General features: G+C 43.9%; 1 protein-coding gene across 1 annotated transcript in view; it reads right to left on the reverse strand.

The window, feature by feature from the left end:
• SEMA5A (semaphorin 5A) overlaps nucleotides 1-20959 on the reverse strand; it is a 668054-nt gene that overhangs the window by 201500 nt on the left and 445595 nt on the right. Inside the window, exon 10 of the mRNA XM_026659123.2 lies at nucleotides 17508-17715. Within this exon, the coding sequence (XP_026514908.1) occupies nucleotides 17508-17715 (208 nt within the window). The remainder of the gene's footprint in view (nucleotides 1-17507; nucleotides 17716-20959) is intronic.

Genomic DNA, 20959 nt, shown 5'->3' on the forward strand with positions numbered 1-20959 from the left:
GGGGGCAGTCAGGGGGCAGGAAGTGGGAGGGGGCAGATAGGGGGTGGGGGCCAGGCTGTTTGGGGAGGCACAGTTTTGCAACCCCAATGTGGCCCTCAGGCCAAAAAGTTTGCCCAACCCTGCTCTAAAGTCACAATGCCCCTCAACTCACAGCACCAATTTAAGGGGCGTGGTGTGGAAACCAGGCTTTTGTGGTGGTTTTGTTTTCCAATTGTCACCAAAATCAACAAGATTCTTCCCACTCATGCCTAGAAATTCCCTGAAATTTTGAATCAATTGGATGTAGTCTTCAATAATTATCACGTTACAGACAAAGAGATGCCACTGAATTGAGCGTTAGGCCTCACTGCCCTCAGCCAACAATGACCTCAGTCTCCCCGCTATTAACTCAGCAATAACTTCAAACTGGGCCAGTCAGTGTGGAGACTCTCAGGGACTGGAGGCTGAGCATTCTCAACAGATGGCCAAAAGACAGCACTAGTCATGAGAGGAGATTACTCTGGTGGAAATCTCTGTCAGCGCACTATTCCAGCCCCACTTCTTTGTGAGGGCCTCCTACAATGACGGCTGAAGAACAGCCCCACCAGCCTCAGGAAGAAGAGCAGTAGGGAGAAATGGAACAAGAAAAAAGAGAAGAAGAGACAAGAAGGAAGGAGGAAAAGGGAAGGAAAAAGGACAAATTCTAAATGCCCCCAGTCAGTCACAGATTCATAAATTCCAAGCCCAGAAGAAACCACTCTGATCATCTAGCCTGACCTTCTCTTTAATATGGGCCATAGAACTTCCCTCAAAATACTTCCTATAGGAATTAGAGCAGATTTTTTACAAAAACAGCCAATCTTGATTTAAAAAATGCTAGTTGTGGAGGATCCATCACAACCCTCGGTAAATTGCTCCAAACCCCGACTGTTAAAAATGTTCGCCTTATTTGCAGTCTGAATTTGTCTAGCTTCAACTTGTAGCCATTGGATCTTGTTATACCTTTGTCTGCTCAAGTGAAGCGCCCATTAGCAAATATTTGTTCCCTTATGCTAATCCCTTAACTTTCACTTTGTTAAGCTAAATAGATTGGGCTCCTGGAGTCTATCATTATAAGGCATGTTTTCTAATCCTTTAATCATTCTTGTGGCTCTTCTCTGAACCCTCTCAAATTTATCAGCTTCTGCTTCAAATTGTGGACACCAGAACTGGACACAATATTCCAGTAGTGGTTGCACCAGTGCCCAGTACAGAGATACAGAACCTCTCTACTTTTACCTGTGATTCTGCTATGTATGAGTCCAAAGATCGCATTTTCCCTTTTGGCCACAGTGTCCCACTGGGCGCTCATGGTCAGCTGATTATCCACCATGAATCCAAGTCTTTTTCAGGGTCACTGCTTCCCAGGATAGAGTCCCCCATCTTGTACATATAGCCTATATTTGTTTGTTCCTAGAGGTATAACTTTACATTTGGACATATTAAAATGCATATTATTTGCTTGTGCTAAGGCCACTAAGCAATCCACTTGGCTCTGCATCAGTGACATGCCCTCTTCATTATTTACCACTCCCCCAATCTTTCTGTCATCTGCAGATTTTACCGTTATGATTGTATATTTGCTTCCAAGTCACTGGTCAAAATGTTAAATAGCATAGCACCAAGAACCGATCCCTGCAGGACCCTACTAGAAAGACACTCACCCGATAATGATTCCTCCTTTACAACTATATTTTGAGACCGATTAGTTAGCCAGTTGCTAAGGGGCGGAGTCCTAGGTGGGACATTTTTCTGCCAACTTACCTTGTGTTTTCTAAGCCTAGCGCTCAGCTGGCAACATATATCTTAGACTGAACAGGTTCCAACCCTCACTGAGAATCTTACCTTATACACAGGGAATGTCTGCTCTCTACAAAATCAACACAGAAAGGCAAAAACTCCCAAAGCAGCTCCTCCTCAACACTCAGGTGCATGAACACAAACCCTCTCTTGGTCCTCAAGGAGAGACCGCGAGAAGGAGACTTGGTGCAGCAAGGCTACAGGGGTCTCCAATGTTCCTCTGGCCTTGCACCCCGTCCTGCCTGGCTGATGTCAAGGAAGCTCTGTGAGGTCACAGCCTCCTCATCACCTTTGCCCAATAGGCTGAGTTCCTGCCAAAGGCCATTGTGAAGGCACTGGCACACCCACCTCTCCCTTGCAGGCTGATGTCTGCCCCTGGCCAGCCCAGTTGTATGTTTGAGCAGCTCCCCAGATCACCCCACTTGCTCATTATTGATTCTGGGGAGCAAACAGGCTTTCCAGTAAAACAGCAGAGTCTGTTCCTCACCCCACACTGAGTTTTTCATAGATTATGAGGCCATTAAATAGGCTAATCCGGCCTCTATTTCACAGGCCATGACATTTCACACACCACCTTCCATATTAAGCGCAATAGCTTGTTTTTCACCAAAACACACCTTCCAAAAGACAATCAGTTGTGATGTGAGGCCATCAGGAAACAGAGAATCCACCTCTTCCCTTGGTAACTTGTTTCCATTAGTTAATCACCCTCGCTGTCAAAAATGTGTGCCTTACTTCTCATTTGAATTTCTCTGGCTTCAGCTGGCAGCCATTTGTTCTTGTTGTGCCTTTCTTGGCTAGATTAAAGAGCACTTCGGTACTCATTATTTTCTCTCCATGAAGGTACTTCTACACCATAATCAAGTCACCTCTCAATCTTCTTCTATAGCTAGGGCCCTACCAATTTCACGGCAGTGAAAAACATGTCATGGACCATAAAATTAGCCCTGCCCCGTGAAATCCCATCTCCCCGTGCTGCTGGGAGCATCCCAGCCAGGAGCACCCCAGCAGGGGGGTCCTAGCTGCTAGTCCGCCGAGCTCTCCCCTATCCTGGCTTCCTGTACCAATCTAACTTCCCAGGCTCCTCATCCAATCGCAATACCCATGAATCTCCAGCCCCTAGCTCCGTCTTTCGTTCTCTTTGCCCAGCCAGTCCCAGTTCTCCTGAACCCCAGCTCTTCATCAGATCTGTCTGCCATTCCCCCTCACCTCCTTCCACCCACCCCATTGGATCTCACTCCCCGTCTCCTCTCTGGCTGCAAGTGTCCTTGCTCACTGGCTGCAAGTGTCCTTGCTACTCTGCACCCTCCCCTCAACTTCAAATGCCAATTTCTTTCACCTCCTGCCAGCTTCCAGGATCCCTTAGGCTCTTTCTCCCAATCTACTCACCCCTGTCCCCTAGTCTCTGCATTTGAATCTAGCGCTTCCTCCTCTGAGCCCAGCAGGATGGGGGGTGGGGCATTGAAAGCACAGGAGAGACAGGCTCTCTGCTCAGGTACCTGGACCCAGCACAGACCCAGCAGATCAGAGCTACAATTGTAGGGAAAGTCCTGGAGCATGCCAGTGCAGACACAATTGTCAGGGGGAATGGAGCTGCTAATGTCAAAGAAGTCTCTATTGGGTGTGTGTGAACTCTGATTTTTCAAAGACTTCTCATTTGGTCAATTTAGGTAGATTTTCAGAGACAGCAAAAGGCACATCCCTGGCACAAAGGCCACCTCCTTGGGAAATTTCAAGTCCCTGCTCCAAAGCCTGGGGGTGCTAGAGCTTTTCAAAGAAAACAGCACCAGAAATGTTTAGCATGGGCTAAGCAGTGTCGTCATGGAATCATAGACTTTAAGGCCAGAAAGGACCATCGTGATCATCTAATCCCCCTCCTGTAACAGACCCACAACATCTCACCTAGCCTCGTTCTCAGCAACAGCTGAATTATTTTAATGGAAGTTTCAGGAAATATTCAGCCTCAGGGCAGACACCCAGCATGGAAAATTTCAGCCCAAACAGTTACAGTGTGACAATGTTATAAGCAACTGAAAACAAAGGCTTATCATGGGAAGCACTGGGCAACCTTAATAACAGGTAGTGCTGGCAGCCCCCCGCCCCCATAATGTGAGGCACTCACAGCTGGGCTGGAGCAATGGGATGTCAGTCAGGGCCAGCAAAGGTCAGGATGTCAGAAATCGTCCTGATTTGAATTCTCATGCCAGAAAGCTTTGCAGCGCCCCACAGCCCCTCCCCCCACTTCAAAAACAACTTTTGACAACTAGCTCTAGGGTCTGACCCCACCAGGCGCTTGGCTCAAAGGGCTCAGCAAGCCCTTCCGTTGAACCCATGGGGTTCAACGGAAGTCAGGGCGCTGAACACCTGACATGACTCGACCTTTGGTACGTCATACAGCCAGGTGGTGCAAACCAAACCACACTCTGCCAGTTCAGCCCTGCCACAAGCAGGGGTAGCTCCTGTTGACTGCTAGTGGATTGGCCACTGCTAACACCTGGGTTGAAGTTGGTCCTTTGTGTTAATTCTGTTTTCTCTGTACCAGCTTGTGCCGTCAGACGTTTTGCTGCCAGCCCGAGGTAAATAAACTCTTTATGTCTTTGACACAACTCGCCTGCAGTACAGCACCATGGAGAGTATCACACGAAACAACATAATTCAAAACAGGAATGTCTAAAAAAGCACCCGATCCTCCCTCGTCCACTGGTCTCTGCCTCTTCCCCACCCCAATAAAAAAAAAAATCATCTTCTCAGCTCAACAGTTAAAGCCACCGGGACATTTTTCCTCACCTATGTCTAATCAGCACCACTAATGTGGATTTTGTGACCCCGATTCTGACCTCACTTACACCAGCATTCTACTGCAGTGACTTCAGTGGAGTTACTTTCCATTGTGTGAGAGCAGAATCGTGCCCAGAGTGCAAAAAACAGCAATTAATCCAGAAACAAAAAATTAATCATAAAATGCTGTGAATACCCAGAGTGACCCCACTGAGGAATCGGACAGCCCTGCAGACAAAGCACAGAGCAGGTACTTGAGGAATGATTCTTTAGTGTTAGTAGTTTAAAAGCTGGAGCCAGTGTCAGGAAGGGCAGGGAGGGTGACTTCTCTCCCCGACCTGCCCAAACACGCACTGTAACCCCTTTGGGGTTTAGAGAGCATGGACCCTTTAAATCTTTTTCTTGGGGGGTGGGGGTGCTGATTATTTCAGGAAGAGGAAGTCCTTTTTGTGGGGCGTGGAGGGGGAGGGGAGCAGAGAGAAAGACAAACTGGATGTTAGCTAGTGAAGTGGGGAGGTTGTCGCATGTCACTGTGTGGCTTTGCAGAGAGCAGCAGAAGTGGGCACCGAAGGGGTTTGTTGGGGAAACTTTACTGGCGCCAAAGACAACAAGGAGCATTGAAGACTCACCCCTGGATTAGAACTTTGCCCGGGACTCCTGAACTCTGTGTACAGACACATTGCTGAGTGTCTGTCCTTTCAGACTCTGCTACCACTGGGCCTGTGAGGCCTTGTGTTGAATGTAACCCTCTTTTACCGCTCCCCCTAGCTTCCCCCCTCTTGTTTTTCTCCTTTCAGTCTCCCAGTAAATAAATATTTCCCTTTCCTGTACTCATTGTACTCTTTCAGCGTGTGTGTGTTCACACTGGGGGGTTTGGAGCAGGTGCCCCTGGGGTGGAAGCAGTGGTGCTCAAACATTTTTAATAATGAGGGTGCTGAAAGCCATTCCCCTTACCCCATCCACTCCCCCACCACAGCTGAGGCCAGGAGCCCTGGGCGTGCAGGGCCAGCAACCCAGGGGTACTGCAGCACTCCCTGCACCCCTAGTTCCCATGCCGATGCGTGGAAGGGGCTTTCCCTGCTGCATTCCTGCACGCGCCTTCTCTTGGCCAGAGCTGCCTGCACAGCAGACTCCATCGGCCACGAGGGCGCTCAAGTTACACAACAACAAAAACAGGAGAGAAATTTCTCTCTAAAGATAAAAAAATAAAGAAAGAAGAACCCAGAAACACCGGAACTACAACCAAAAGCCTAGAAACCCCCTTGAAAAGAAACTAACGATGAGTTTATATGGGGGGGAGGGGGGCAGGGAAATTGGTGGTTGAAGGCCGGAGGACGCTTTCTGTTCCTTATTGCTGTCATGCTCCCACCTGGGAACTGTTCTTAAACATTTACAAATATTCCTTTTCTCTCTCTTGGTGCTCCTGAGTGCACGCCCGAGGAACTTCAGCTCAGGAATGGGCATCTGGGTGAAACACCTTTTGAGTAGCTCGCATTAGATCACTAAATCAGACATTGTTCTTCAATGGGGGTGAAGGGATCTTCCTATTGAGCATGTGAGACTATTACTGGTATTGAAAAGGCTGCAGGTTTAATTTACTTCAAGGAGCAACATGTCCTATATCTGGCCATTACACTACATTTAGCTATATGCAGGACTATAATTGTCTTATAATGACAAGCACAGTGTGACTGGCCCCTTTAAAAGGAAGTCATTCCCAGTACCACTGTGAGTGAACCTGCTGCCCAACTGGGCTTAAAAAGGCATGTGAAGAAGTGGTGGCAGAAAGTTAGAGGCTCCTACAGATGAGTTTGATACACCTGGGGAACAAAACTCCAGTCAGGTAGGGCTGGAAATGGCCTGCTAAAAAGAACAAGGGACGAGGAAGAAGAGAAACCGAGGCAAGATGTCTGCAGAATGATCTCAGGTCACAAAGGGATGCATAGGAGATGAATGACCCTGTTACACACAGTATCAACCTTCATAAGCTCATGTATGGCTCTGGAGAAACTTCAGCTTTCTTCCTTGATGGATTCTATTTTATGTAGATTTTTATACCGTGCTAAACACCATAATATCTGAGCACCTTCTAATAATGCATTAAGCAATGTGACCACACATCTATCATGGTGCAGAAGTGTCTTTTTAAAAAATAAAAAATACTTGTTGCAGTTAGGGTTACCATATGTCCGGATTTTCCCGGACATGTCCGGCTTTTTGGGCCTCAAATACCCGGCCGGGAGGAAATCCCAAAAAGCCGGACATGTCCGAGAAAATAGGGAGGGAGGGCCCGGCGGTGCGGGGCCGGGCCGGGGCCAGCAGTGCTCAGCCAGGGGCCAGGGCCAGGCCGGGGCCGGCGGAGCTCGGCCGGGGCCGGGATGGGGCCGAGGCCGGGGCCAGCGGTGCTTGGCCGGGGCCGGGCTGGGGGTGCTGGGCCGGTGCCCCAGGGCCCGAGCGAAGCCGGGCGGGAGACGCCGGGGCCAGAGCCTCTTGGCCTGGGCCGGCCGCCGGAGGGAGCCGCAAGGCCAGGGGGGCCGGACTGGTCCGCGCCACACCCCGCTCCAGCTTACCTGCTGCCTCCCTGTTTCAAGCTTCCCGTGAACATTTGATTTGCGGGAAGCATTGGAGGGGGAGGAGCAGGGGCGGAGCGTTCAGGGGAGGGGGCAAAGTTGGGGCGGGGACTTTGGGGAAGGGGCAGAGTTGGGACGGGGCTGGGGCAGAGTTGGGGCGGGGCCGGGGCCCCGTGGAATGTCCTCCTTTTTTAAAACTAAAATATGGTAACCCTAGTCACTCTAACCACATGAGATAGGAAAAAGGGAAGAGAGAAAGCACCAGGTCAACCACTCTGAGTCCCAGCACATAAAGCAAGCAGTTCATCCCCTTTCCCAGATAACAGCTTTCTTTTGCTGATAGCTATTCCTGTAGATGAAGTGGTAGAGTATGTTCTGTCGTGATAAAAGTTCATCAGTCAAATACCATTAATGATACATGACAGAGTGGGGATGTTCTTACCACATGGAGCATAACACAAGGGCATCTCTCTTGTTCTGCTTTTCTCCACAGAGCTCAGGGAGGCAATCTGTCTAAGACACAGTATGGCTTTTTACATCTTATTCTTTCTCCCATCGATTTGCAAGTTTCTGGGAAATTTATAATTTGTTATACTTGCTCCCAAATTGGGAATGGAAGAGGGTATCTTCTATCTAAGTTTATATTTATTTTTGTGGTGCCTATTTTTGATTAACTGTCCCAAGTTCTAAAGCCCCTTTTCTTCTCTTGTTGGGGATAATAAAGTTCCATTTATGTTCTCCAAGTATCTCATTATTTTGTGTTGCTGCTCCCAACTGAAAATCAGTTAGCCACACAAGATAAGTACTTTATACAGAGTGAAAGGGGAGCAAACTTTGAGGCTAGAAGATTACAGAGCTTTCGTCTGATGCTAAAATGAAAGATGCAAGTGATAACACACAATGTGTCTTTATTTTCCTCAATGAAACAGAAATACCTGTTCTTAAATTCAGAGGTATTGTGTGTTTCTTTTTCACTTCACATGAATAGCATAATCCTTAAGAGGAAATTTCTTGCATACAAACGGATAAACAGACACAAGAGGTCAGTTAAATTCTCCCTATGGCCGTGTCTGAAGTGTTTTTTTGGGAAAATCTGCCATTGTTGTTGTAACATCATTGCAGCTCCACCAGTGCTAGCAATAATGGGCAGTGCTAGTATAGACTATCTGCTAACGGTGTAAACAGGACTATATAATACTGTGGTAAAAATGCCAGCAACCAGATGACACTGACAGACTGATGGAGCTACATTGGTGCTAAAGAAAAGGTGGGAAGATTTTTCAAAAGAACTTCAATATAGTCCCAGCCTGATTGCATATAATTCCCATTGATTGGGTACGAATGGAGGGGGAGATTTTCAGAAGTGCCTGCAAAATTTAGGAGCACAAGTCCTACTGAAAGCCAATGGGAGCCAAATCTCCCCCAAAATTGGTATATCGGAGATCAATGACAGCTGTTCACAAAGGGAGAGGCCAAACTCTATCTTCTGTTGTGAGTATATAACTCCCACTGACACTAATGGGAGAGGCATACATACTGAAGGGCAGAATTTAGTTCTACTGGAGGAAGTAGGGAGAACTGTGGCTGAAATAATGCAAAAATATGAGAAATTTGCCAAAATGACTGAATTACTTTTATTCTTCCTACTGATTGGCCAGTTATATTTTTCATCCTCTGCCCTCCAAATATACGTTAAACTTTACAAGGTCATCTTTAACTTCACTTCAGCCTCGGGCTCCCTTTCAAGCTTGCTTTTTCCTTTTATTCTTCAGTCACTATTATACCAAATAGGCCAAATATTAAGTTATTTTGTGTGATACTGCTATCAGCTGATTGAACTGGCTAGTACCCACTGAAGATGGAATAATGTTCAAAGGGGCATGGTCAGTTTGAGAACTGGTTCTTTTCAAATGTGTTAAAAGTAGTTTTAGAAATTATACCTGCATCTAAGTCTTCACACCAATTTTTGTTGTTTTAGAATCACATTTTCCTTTCCCCCTACCTTTTAATGCTTCTTACTCTCATGTCACTGTGTCTCACACACACACAACCAATGGAGAAACTGACATTGTACAGAGGAAACAATAAAACTAACTAGACGTGAAGAGCTGTCAAATGCATATGGTGTAAGCAAACTGGAAGCTAATATAGATTTCCCCCCCTCTAACCTCTTTCAGTTAAATTTATCTTGGGTACTACTGCAGGAATATTTCTGTCTGGAAAAAAAATTACCATGTGTGATTTTTAAGTTGACAGCGCCCTTTTAAACAGAACAGACTAATTGGCAGAATTGGATAATACATTAGCCCCCTTCTACCTCGGGAAACTTGGGTTACATTTGAATTTTATCAGAGGTGAAAATGAGTTACTTCAACTTAATCCCCAGTGGATATCTGTCCACATATCAAAAACATTACACAATTTGGCCTAAGTCTGCTACTACAAGGAAACAGGCCCAGGAATAAAAGTGAAATGGTCAGGACCATGGGTCAAAATTGAGATGCACTAGCAAAAATGGGCGAGGAAACATATATAACACCTGTTCACATTATGCCTGACCCAAATAAGTACCTTCCTTATAGAAACACTAAAAATGACCTACATAAAATATGTTTCAATTAATATGTAAAAACAAATGGCTCATTTGAATTACTAAAAAAGGAAAGGAAAGCCCATGGGGCAGATTCTTCTCTCAGGTACACTGGAGGGAATCTAATAGAACACAGTATATTTCAATGGTTATGCTGCATTTACACTGGAGTAGCCAACATCAGACTCTGGACCTAGGCTTCCAATATCAGCCTTATAAGTGTTCTACTTCTCATACTTACTCTGCTGGCTTCCCTTGCCGTTTCTTTTCTTTGAATCCTCAGAGAGACAAAAATCACAAAGGAAGTCCAAGACCAACAGAACTGATCACGAATCAGTTCATTACAAAGCACTACTCCTAGTCTACTGAGGTGACTAAACTATGGCTCTAGCATCTCTGCAAAATGTACTGTAATGCTGGACTTCTAGTGCTTGCTTCAAATTTCCATACCTGCTTCCTTGCTTTTCCATTTAATTAGCAAAAGTAAATGATGGCTGGTTGAGTATCCTTTTTGTAAGTCATTCACTAGCTGTGATGCCCAGTACATCTACTGACAACCACCCAAAGTTTAAACACTGATTTGTTATTGATTAGTAAAAATAACAAACAAATCAATTTTAAAGTGGTTTAATTTCCCTGGCTATTTTATAATTAGCTCTGAACAGCCTAACAAAACTGCTTTACTTCAACAATACCTGAGGTCTGTTATGTATTCAGAAAGAAAGGCAGAAATGACCAGTGCTGCAGAGCAAAATGCATAAGGAAGCATTCAATTTTAGCCTTAAAAAAGAATACATTACACATATACAAACAGAGCTATAGAGTGGGTGTTTCTTGTTTTTATCTTAACATTAAAGACCAAATCCTGTCCCACTGACTTGAGACTTTTACAATTCACTTCAATGGGGCCAGGATTCTGCCCTGAATGAATTTACTGTTTGTGGTACATACCAAACATATATCCTTATGGACTGTAGTCCTTCATCCAAAGAGCAGATACAGCAGTGCACATTTCCCCATATTGATCTGTTAATATGCCTCTGCCCTGATCCATAAGGAGCATCTGGGCGGCACAGTGTTTTGTAATGTAACACAAAGTCTTTTATCTCTGGCAGACTGGTTCAGTTTTGCCCCAACTTGGCAGTAAGGAGTATTTGGTCTCTGAAATAAATTGATGATCTCAGTTCTGTTCTTAATGGACAAGTTAACATCATAATGGTCACATATATGTATGGCTAAGTCAGCAGAAAGAGTTAAATGGTCAAGATCACCAGTGGTGAAAAAGATCTTGTCTTTCAGTCTTCTTGACCATTCCATTTTTGTGTGGAAATGTATCATATTGATTCAATTTTCCTCAGCTTCAGGATGAAATTTCTAGTCACACTGAAAAAGACACAATGCAGGATAGCCAATAGCCTAGTGGGTAGAGCATTCACTTGGGATATCAAAGACCTGAGTTCAAGCCTATGCTCCAAATCAAGCAGAGCAGGGATGTGAACCTGGGTCTCCCACATAGGAGAATGCCCTAATCACCAGGCAGACACTTACTCTGTGAAAAATTTTGAAAGTCCTGGTTTCATTCCGATGCAGAATGAAAACAAAATGCAAACCCTTTAAATTTTTTCACAAAATTGAATTCTTGTTTTTCGGCTAGCCCTCCTTGAGACACTGCTGGTCTGGTTTTCAAAGACCAGCACCCAAAAGCTAACCTATCTAAAGTTAGGGGATACTTTTAAAAGTTCATCTCTACATGTCTTTAGGAGAAAACATCACCCCAGATGTTTGCTCAGGTCACATTTCTGAGTTGAGAAAAGGAGCAAGGCACAGAACTGACCATATCTAAACCATACAGTATAATCACCTTACTTTTCTTAGTGTTTACTTTTTATTTTACAACTACATATCCATCTCTCCTGCAAACTTAACTTTTAAATATGATATCATGAGGGAAAGAATAACTGCCTGCCAAACCTCCCTTGGTTCTCTCCTTGATTCTCATTGGTGAAAATGATCACAAATTCATCTCCGTTAGATCCCATGATGATGGGGATTGATTAATTAACTGACTGAATCAATTCATTGTACCTGACTGATACTACTAACAAAATTGCCAAATAAAGTCTGCATCCAAATTATACATGTTAAGCATTAAACCAGAGAACCCACATCAGACACATCATACAAATGGTTGTGACACTAGGCCAGGAGTGGCCAACCTAAGCCTATGAAGGAGCCAGAATTTACCAGTGTACATTGCCAAAGAGCCACAGTAATACATCAGCAGCCTCCTATCAGCTCCCACACCCCCAGCACCTCCCGATCAGCTGTTCCCTGGCGTGCAGGAAGCTTGGGGGGGGGGAGGAGCGAGGGCACCGCAGGCTCAGGGGAGGGGGAAGAGTGGGGGCAGGGCCTGTGGCAGAGCCAGGCTTGAGCAGTGAGCACCCCCCAGCACATTGGAAAGTTGGCGCCTGTAGCTCCAGCCCCGGAGTCGGTGCCTATACAAGGAGCCGCATATTAACTTCTGAAGAGCCGCATGTCGCTCCGGAGCCACAGATTAGCAACCCCTGCACTAGGCATTAGGAGAAAATGACTTAGAATGAACTGTGTGTTGCTCAGTGAGAACATCAGAACCTGTCAGATGCCACAGGTCTGATAATGAAACAAAACATGCTAGTTTTATAATTTCTTCTTTTCTAGGAACAAACACTGGCACCCAGATACCACACTGGGTGCATATAATGTGCTTGTCAAATATGTAGATTTTGACTGAAGGTTCTCCTGTATAGATCTACAAATAAGCAGATAAGGAGAGATCCACAGAGAGAAATATTGATAGCAAGTGTGGACTGGAGGCTTGATGTTTTCTTGTTGAGAGAGCCAGACTACATAAAACTGAAATTTGACAAAGAGACACAGGACTTAATTACATTTGTTTTAAACAATTCTGTGACACCGGATAAATGAATACTGCAATTAATTTGAACTAGTTCTATTTTGTAAATACAAATTAAATTACTTCAGGAAATGCTTCATTTCCTTATGCAACAACTTTGTCACAGTTTCATTTCAAAGACATAAAGCAGGCTACATGTGATCAGTGGACATGCACATCTTTAGCAGACGCTAACATGAAAGCAGATATACTACAAAACATTCATCATCCTTCAGCAAGCAGTGATTTTAATATTTGTTGCAACAATATTTTCAAGTTAATTTAGAATCACTATTTTGAATGCAAGGCATTTAATTATGAAAATCATAGGCCAATATTTTCAAAAGTGATGAGTGATTTTGGGTGTCATTGGAAACCCTTTGAGCTATTAGGATGTTTCAAGTTGGGCATCCAAAATTAGAGCATCTACAACCACTTTTGAGAATCTCAGCCATAGTTAGAACCAAGACTACCATAATTCTCATCCATTTAGATCTACAGTAGATTTTAGACCATGACATGCTTTGTCAGCTGTATGCTCAAAACTATTTTGCTGCAAGACTTTCGGAAAATAAGTTTTCCCAAAAGAAGTCCACAGAAGCTCAAACCTTTTGTAAATAATTTTGACGACAATACAACTGGCATTTTCTGCAAAGCAAGGGAAACTGAGAAGCATTCACTCTACACCTTCTGGGTTGCTTAAATCAGCATTGGTGTATGGAATGTAAAACATTTTAAAACTTTGGGAACAAGGTTAAAAAGAGTATTCTTCCAGATTTTTTCCCTCCGTACAGTCTTTTTAACCTCTGATTTCAGATGATTCTCAAAACTTTATTTTAGAAAACACAATTGCCAAACATCAAATGATTAGTGAAAGGATCTAATGGAAAATGGGCTGATCTAAAGATGTTTTAGCTGTATTTCAAGCTCTACAATTTAGGGGCACTTTAAAAAAAATCCCATTTTCTTGTACAACTTAAAGCAAATAAGCTAACCACATCATAGATCTGAATTTACGAAAACCACATGGATATTTTATTTTCTTCTTTTTCAAATCACTTTTTGTTTAAAATAATACACTACCATAGTACTCTGAACCAAACATATGTAGTTGAGATCATCTGTTTCACGTAACATTTTGCCATGCTAAGGGGAAAAAACATATTTCTGTCCCCAAGAGGCTCTTGCAATAAATATCTTCTGAGCAGCCCTTAAAATTCTATCAGTTTATCAGAATTCTTCTTTGTTTACCACAGCCATTTGTATAGAGCAGAATACATACATGTCTATTTCATACACAAACAATCTAGATATATGGAAGAGGTATGATAGAATATTTTGGGCCGAGCAGAAGATAATTGCAGTTTGCCTCTGCCTGACAGTTTGGGCCTGGTAGTAAGGGAGTCTGAGGAGAAGACTGGCAGCTGGGCAGAGGAGCAGAAGAGTACATGACTGAAGCTGCTGGGATCAGGTAGGACAACAAATCATTCGGAAAGGACCTTGAAACTTTGGGACAGGATCCAAAATATAGGTGAATTCAGACCCCTCCCCCCATAGTTTTAGTTCATTCCTTTCTCTGTAAAATCAACCTAAGACTAATAACATTCTTACCTTCAATAGAGCAGATCTTCAGCTAGTATAAATTGTCATAGCTCCACTGAAGTCAATACTGTCCTCAGTATATCTAGCAGCTATCTTACAATGGTATAGTATAACATTGGAAAACAGTGCTCAACATCTAGTCTTCCTACCAGTCTTAGGGCTTGTCTATAGTTGAAAATTTATCAAAATATGTATTTAGTTATTTTAGTATAAGCCCCTGGACACTCTTGTTCTAGAATAAGAATGTCCGCATGAGATTTTATACCAAGATAACTATTCTGGAATAATTATTGCAGAATCACAATTTTGATGAATTTCCAAGTGAAGACAAGCCCTTATAAAAATACAAGAATAGTGTCTACTAATGTCTTAAAGCACATTACTGATTATATTATATAATGGTAAGTAGTAACTATTCTAAACTGTAATGTTTTGGACATTTACTACAGAACGAGGTAGTTTATTTTATAAGAAAAAAAGAATATTGTTGAATACAAGAGTACAATATGAAGCTATGTGCAATGAACAGCTGTAGCAGAGAGAAAATAGGAGAAAAGGGAGAGTAAGGTAATGTGATGGTATTTGAGGTACCAAATCCAAGAATTTTGCTGTAAGTCATGGAGTCCAGTACCGCAGCCAAATTTGTGACATCTGTTTTGGTTTGTGATTTAATCCATACACCTCTGTAAATCTCTGCTCATAGCACAGTAATGATACTGCAATTTTCATGCACGCAGACTGCTTGGGCACTAAATGATCTGGAAAAAGGGGTAAACAGTGAGGTGGCAAAATTTGCAGATGATACAAAACTACTCAAGATGGTTAAGTCCAAAGCAGACTGTGAAGAGGGATCTCACAAAACTGGGTGACTGGGCAACAAAATGGCAGATGACATTTTACTTCGCATTTATCAATTGCTGTTGATAAATGCGAAGTAATGCACATTGGAAAACATAATCCCATCCACACAATAAAATGATGGGGTCTAAATTAGCTGTTACCAATCAAGAAAGAGATCTTGGAGTCATTGTGGATAGATCTCTGAAAACATCCACTCAATGTGCAGCAGCAGTCAATAAAGCTAACAGAATGTTGGGAATCATTAAGAAAGGGATAAATAATAAGACAGAAAATATCATATTGCCTCTATATAAATCCATGGTACACCCATATCTTGAATACTGCATGCAGATGTGGTCGCCCCAACTCAAAAAAAGATATATTGGAATTGGAAAAGGTTCAGAAAAGGGCAACACGAATTATTAGGGGTATGGAACGACTTCCATATGAGGAGAGAGTAATAAGACTGGGACTTTTCAGCTTGGGAAAGAGACTACTAAGGGGGGATATGATAGAGGTCTATAAAATCATGACAGGTGGGGAGAAAGTAAATAAGGAAGTGTTATTTACTCTTTCTCATAACACAAAAACTAGGGATCACCAAATGAAATTAATAGGCAGCAGATTTAAAATAAACAAAAGGAAATATTTCTTCACACAATATACAGTCAACCTGTGGAACTTCTTGTCAGCAGATGTTGTGAAGGCCAAGACTATAACAGGGTTCAAAAAAGAACTAGATAAATTCATGGAGGATAGGTCCATCAATGGCTATAAGCCAGGATGGGCAGGGATGGTGTCCTTAGCCTCTGTTTGCCAGAAGCTGGGAATCGGTGACAGGGGATGGATCACTTGATGATTACCTTTTCTGTTCATTCCCTCTGAGGCATCTGGCATTGGCCACTGTTGGACAGGATACTGGGCTAGATGGACCTTTGGTGTGACACAGTATGGCCGTTCTTATGTTCTAATGCTTAAACATAACAGTTAAAGAGGATGTGGGTGGGTGTGATGGAGAATAAAAGCAGGGGATACACATGGCCTCTGACACAAGTCAGGGTACCAGTCACTCCATAACAACACTTCTCTCTCTGTCTGAAATAAACAGGGATCTTGAAGAATATATTTTCAAATCTCTTTAACAGAGGGAGAATGCTGTGATGATAGTTCAGCAGTCAAGTGAACAGAAGAAGCATGAGGCTATATTAATGGACATTTTCCTTTTCCAGATATGTGGATCCCTCATTCAAGCAATAGTAGAATACAAAATAAAAACAACTACAATAACAATAATATTCTAGCTTCAGCTGGCTAAATCAAGAAGTTGTTTCTCCATCCTCAGCTGATGTAAACCAGCATAGCTCTATTGAAGTAAATGGCTCTATGCTGTCTTACATCAGCTGAAGATCTGACCCACTGCATCCAGCTATGGTCTAGTTCCCATGCCAAAGCATTTCTGTCAACAGCACATGTGCCAGAAGAGAGAAGCACCATGGGGTGAAACATGGAAAGAGTTGCACATTGAAAAATGAATCTCTTTGTTATAAGATTTTGTCTGAATTTACGTGACAATTTTTAAGTATTTAATTTCCTTTTTTTGTAACAAGAGAAGTACTCAGCTATTCAGTCACTGTCACAGTTGTAGTTAACATATTACATTTTTCCAACACAGCAAAGTACCTAAACAACGATTTCCCCAGCTAGGTTTTCCTTAACTCATTGTTGTTCTCAAACTTTATTTCTGAATCCCCAGAGACATTCAATTTGATGCATTACAGTGGAGTTTAAAAGGAAGAAAAAGACCTATCATTATCTTAAAGTTGTCCCTGAATTTTGTGAATTAAAAACACAAAATCAAATGCTAACCAAACCACCATGTGACCGTGAAGCATATTTACTAAACTACATTTTGGCAACATAATTTTATAATATATTTTAGGGGGGAAAGGGGAGACGTCACTCCTTTTCAGACAGTGAAGAAACATAAGTGATGAATTACTGTATTCAGATACATTTGGCTTCCATCCCAGGGTGGCTACCTCTGCTAGATCGTCAAATACCATTTTCTATGCCACATGATATTGGTGACTTATTTGTAATTTAAGTAATTTCTTACTGATTAATTCATACAGTTCAAATCACATACCTTAATATTAAAACATCACTATCTCTTGGGAGTTTCTTCTAATCATAACAAATTAGTTAATATCAAAAAGTACCCCAACAGTACTCTTTTAAGCAATGTAAACAAGAGGTTTAGATCCATAGTTATAAACATATGTTAATTTTGATTCCTACAAATCTCCCTTTTCCTTCCATGAAACCCTTTCATTATGTGCTTCTCTTCAAACAGATAAAGCCAGCTGATCTTTTGTACCTGTGTGTTTTGTAAAACAGACACCTCTTCAGGGGAATCTTTACTACGTGTTCCTGAAGCCCCACAAACAGAACACTCTGGCTATGCAGAATCTGCAGGCTCCTGATAGGTTCTTTCTGCCTCCGTGGAAAGAGCTCAATTTCTTCAAGTAAGCAGCTGCTTGAAGTCTGATTCATTGGAGCGAGTACTTTCTTAATAGTGCCATAGTCTGTAAAGGCAAAGGGGAAAATTACAAACTGGAAATCATATAGGGAACACTACCTACTCAATGCCACTCAGCAGTCACAGAAACTATTCTTCTCACACATTGGGAGGTTTTGTAAGAGGCCATTTAATTTGGAGGATTCAGCTGGTTTTTCTATTAGTGTAAACTGCACACTATACAAGTGAAAGGAAACTGAACAACTATAAATATTTTATAAAACAAACAATGGCAAAGCAGTTTAGGAGCATCAGACAAACACCTTAAAACAGTGGATACTGGAAGATCCACATTCAAAGCTCAGCTATTATGGGCACACATCTGCAGAATCCATTTATAGCAAGAACTATGACCAGAGAGTGTATAGACAGTCCCATCATTTCTAATTTACAAGACTACAGTATACCTACTTTTAAAGGACTCAACAAAAAATAATAAAGTACACTGTTGCCTCACTTGATCTGCTTTTGTAAATGAATGAATTTACATACAGACTACGAACAAATAGAATAGCTATTATTAATCTCTTTAAGGAAGTGCACAAAGTATGAAGAGCTGTATATTTGTTTACTTGGTAAGGGTGTATGACACTACAAAGTACAAGTGCTTTATACAGATTGTCTAATCATTTGATCCTTTTTAGAGAAAATAATCACCTTTCCTCTGACTGAGAAATACAGTGATCCACTCTGCATGCTACCTTCCGTTTGGTCACTTCTGAGCAAAAACTGTTAATCACGCCAACTCGATGCCAGACCATTTATGAGATTTCTGAATATAATTAAGTATTCTCAACATTTAAAAATATTTAATATGAAAACAAAGGACCAAATTCTCATCTGGTGTAAACACCAGACAAGGGTCTGGCCGAAAGAGAGTACTACACCGCTACCTCGATATAACGCGACCCGATATAACACGAATTCGGATATAATGCGGTAAAGCAGTGCTCCGGGGGGGTGGGGCTGCACACTCCGGTGGATCAAAGCAAGTTCAATATAACGCGGTTTCACCTATAACACGGTAAGATTTTTTGGCTCCCGAAGACAGCGTTATATCGAGGTAGAGGTGTATGTGATTCTCTGTGTGCTGCAAATGGTGAACATTAAGGGTTCAGTCATGCAAACCCTTCTTTCACAACAACTCCTCCCATAGAAAGTAGCTGGAGACCCTGAGTTTAGTTTCTAAGGATTTTCAGCAAGGATTGCACAGGGTCAACCTCCCCACAGTCAAGTCCCAAAAGGAACTAAATAAATGAATTTAATGAAATAACTTTATTATTTGTTTCTTTATCATAAGATTTTATAATCTAATTTTTACAGCATGACATGGCTATTTTATAATCCACAGACATTACCTTCACAGTTATACATAAACACAAATAAAGAAAAAGTAAAATCTTAACAGTTCAATCCCCACAGAAATACAGTGATAAGAAACTGAAAGTCCCCCAAAATTTAGTTCACTCTAAATCTCAGTTAGAGGCTTTGATCACCAAATCTATACAATCTGCGGAGTCTAAAACAACATCTTCCCTTCAATTCAGAGGTGGGCAAACTATGACCCGTGGGCCACATCCGGCCCGCGGGACCGTCCTGCCCAGCGCCTGAGGTCCTGGCCCAGGAGGCTAGCCCCCGGCCACTCCCCTGCTGTCCCCCCTCCCCCGCAGCCTCAGGTGGCTCGCTCTGACAGTGCAATGCTCTGGGTGGCAGGACTGTGAGCTCCTGGGGCAGCGCAGCTGCAGAGCCAGGCCTGACCTGGTGCTCTGAGCTGCGTGGTGGCGGCTGCAGCGGCAGCATAGCCCGGCACTAGCCGGGCGGCGCGGCTGTAGCACTGCCAGGCACCAGTGCTCCAGGCAGTGCGGTAAGGGGGCACAGAGCAGGGGGGGTTGGATAGAGGGCAGAGGAGTTCAGGGTGGTGGTCAGGGGGCGGGGGTGTGGATAAGGGTCGGGGAGGGACCGGGGGGTTGAATGGGGGCAGGGGTCCCGGGGGGCAGTCAGGAATGAGAGGAGGGGTTGGATGGGGCAGGGGTCCCGGGGGGGGCAGATAGGAGGTGGGGGACGGTAGGGCTACCATACGTCCGGATTTCCCTGGACATGTCCGGCTTTTCGCTCTTTAAATAGCCATCCGGCGGGGATTTCTAAAAATATCCAGGATTTCCCCCCGGTCGGCTATTTATCGACCGAAAAGCAGCTGACAGGGTGGCCGAGCGCCGCTCACATTGGGGCCTCGGCAGCCAAAGGCCCTTCCCGGCTCCCCCCATCCCCTGCAGCCTTAGCATGCTGCTCGGCAGCGCAGGGGGGCGGGGCTGTGCGCCTGTGAGGGAACGTGGCAGCAGGGCTGCAACGGCGGCCAGAGCCCCTCCCCCGCTTCCCCCCTCCTCCACAGCCTCAGCACGCCGGTCGGCAGAGCTCGGGCAGGGCGGGGCGCTCCTTGGGGTGCGGAGCCAGACACCCGATCTAAGCCGAGCAGCACGGTAAGGGGGTCGGGGAGTTGGAGAAGGGGGGCTGTCAGGGGACAGGGAGCGGGGGAGGGTTGGATGGGTTGGGAGTTCGGGGGGGGCAGGGGTGTGAAGAGGGGTTGGGACAGTCAGGGACAGGGAGCGGGGGGGTTAGATGGGTCGGAGGTTCTGGGGGGGCTGTCAGGGGGCAGGAAGTGGGAGGGAGTGGCTAGGGGGCGGGGCTACCCCCCAATGGAGTGTCCTCTTTTTTGAAAGTTCAGATATGGTAACCCTAGGGATGGGCCACAACCCCCTCCCCTAACCGGCCCTCCATACAATTTACAAAACCCAGTGCGGCCCTCAGGCCAAAAAGTTTGCCTGCCCCTGCTCCATTTGCTTGTAGGAATCTTCAGTTGGAATCCATGCAGACTCTTCCTCTGCTGAAATCACTGCTAGCCAGTCGGCTAACTGATCAACCAACCACTCCGTTAAGTGTATAGATTTAAAGACAACCCTGTTACAAGAAAATACAAAACTGACAATAGCAAAACAGAAATGACTCTTTCCCCATTACTGCATTTAAAGAAAAGTTGGTGAATCAGACTAGTTGAGACAATTTAACTAGAACAGTTTGGCTAAAATCAGAACAACATTCAAAGCATACAATTAAAATAGAAGTTATTTTTCCCTCCCAGTTTCCCCTTGTTATAATCAGCATTGCCCATGCTTCCCTGTTAGAGGCTTAACAATAGGGTTACCATAGGTCCTCTTTTTCCCGGACATGTCCGGCTTTTCGGCACTCAAACCCCC

Source organism: Terrapene carolina, unplaced genomic scaffold, assembly GCF_002925995.2.
Source record: "Terrapene carolina triunguis isolate 2854851 unplaced genomic scaffold, T_m_triunguis-2.0 Scaffold580, whole genome shotgun sequence".
Taxonomy (NCBI): Eukaryota; Metazoa; Chordata; order Testudines; family Emydidae; genus Terrapene; species Terrapene triunguis.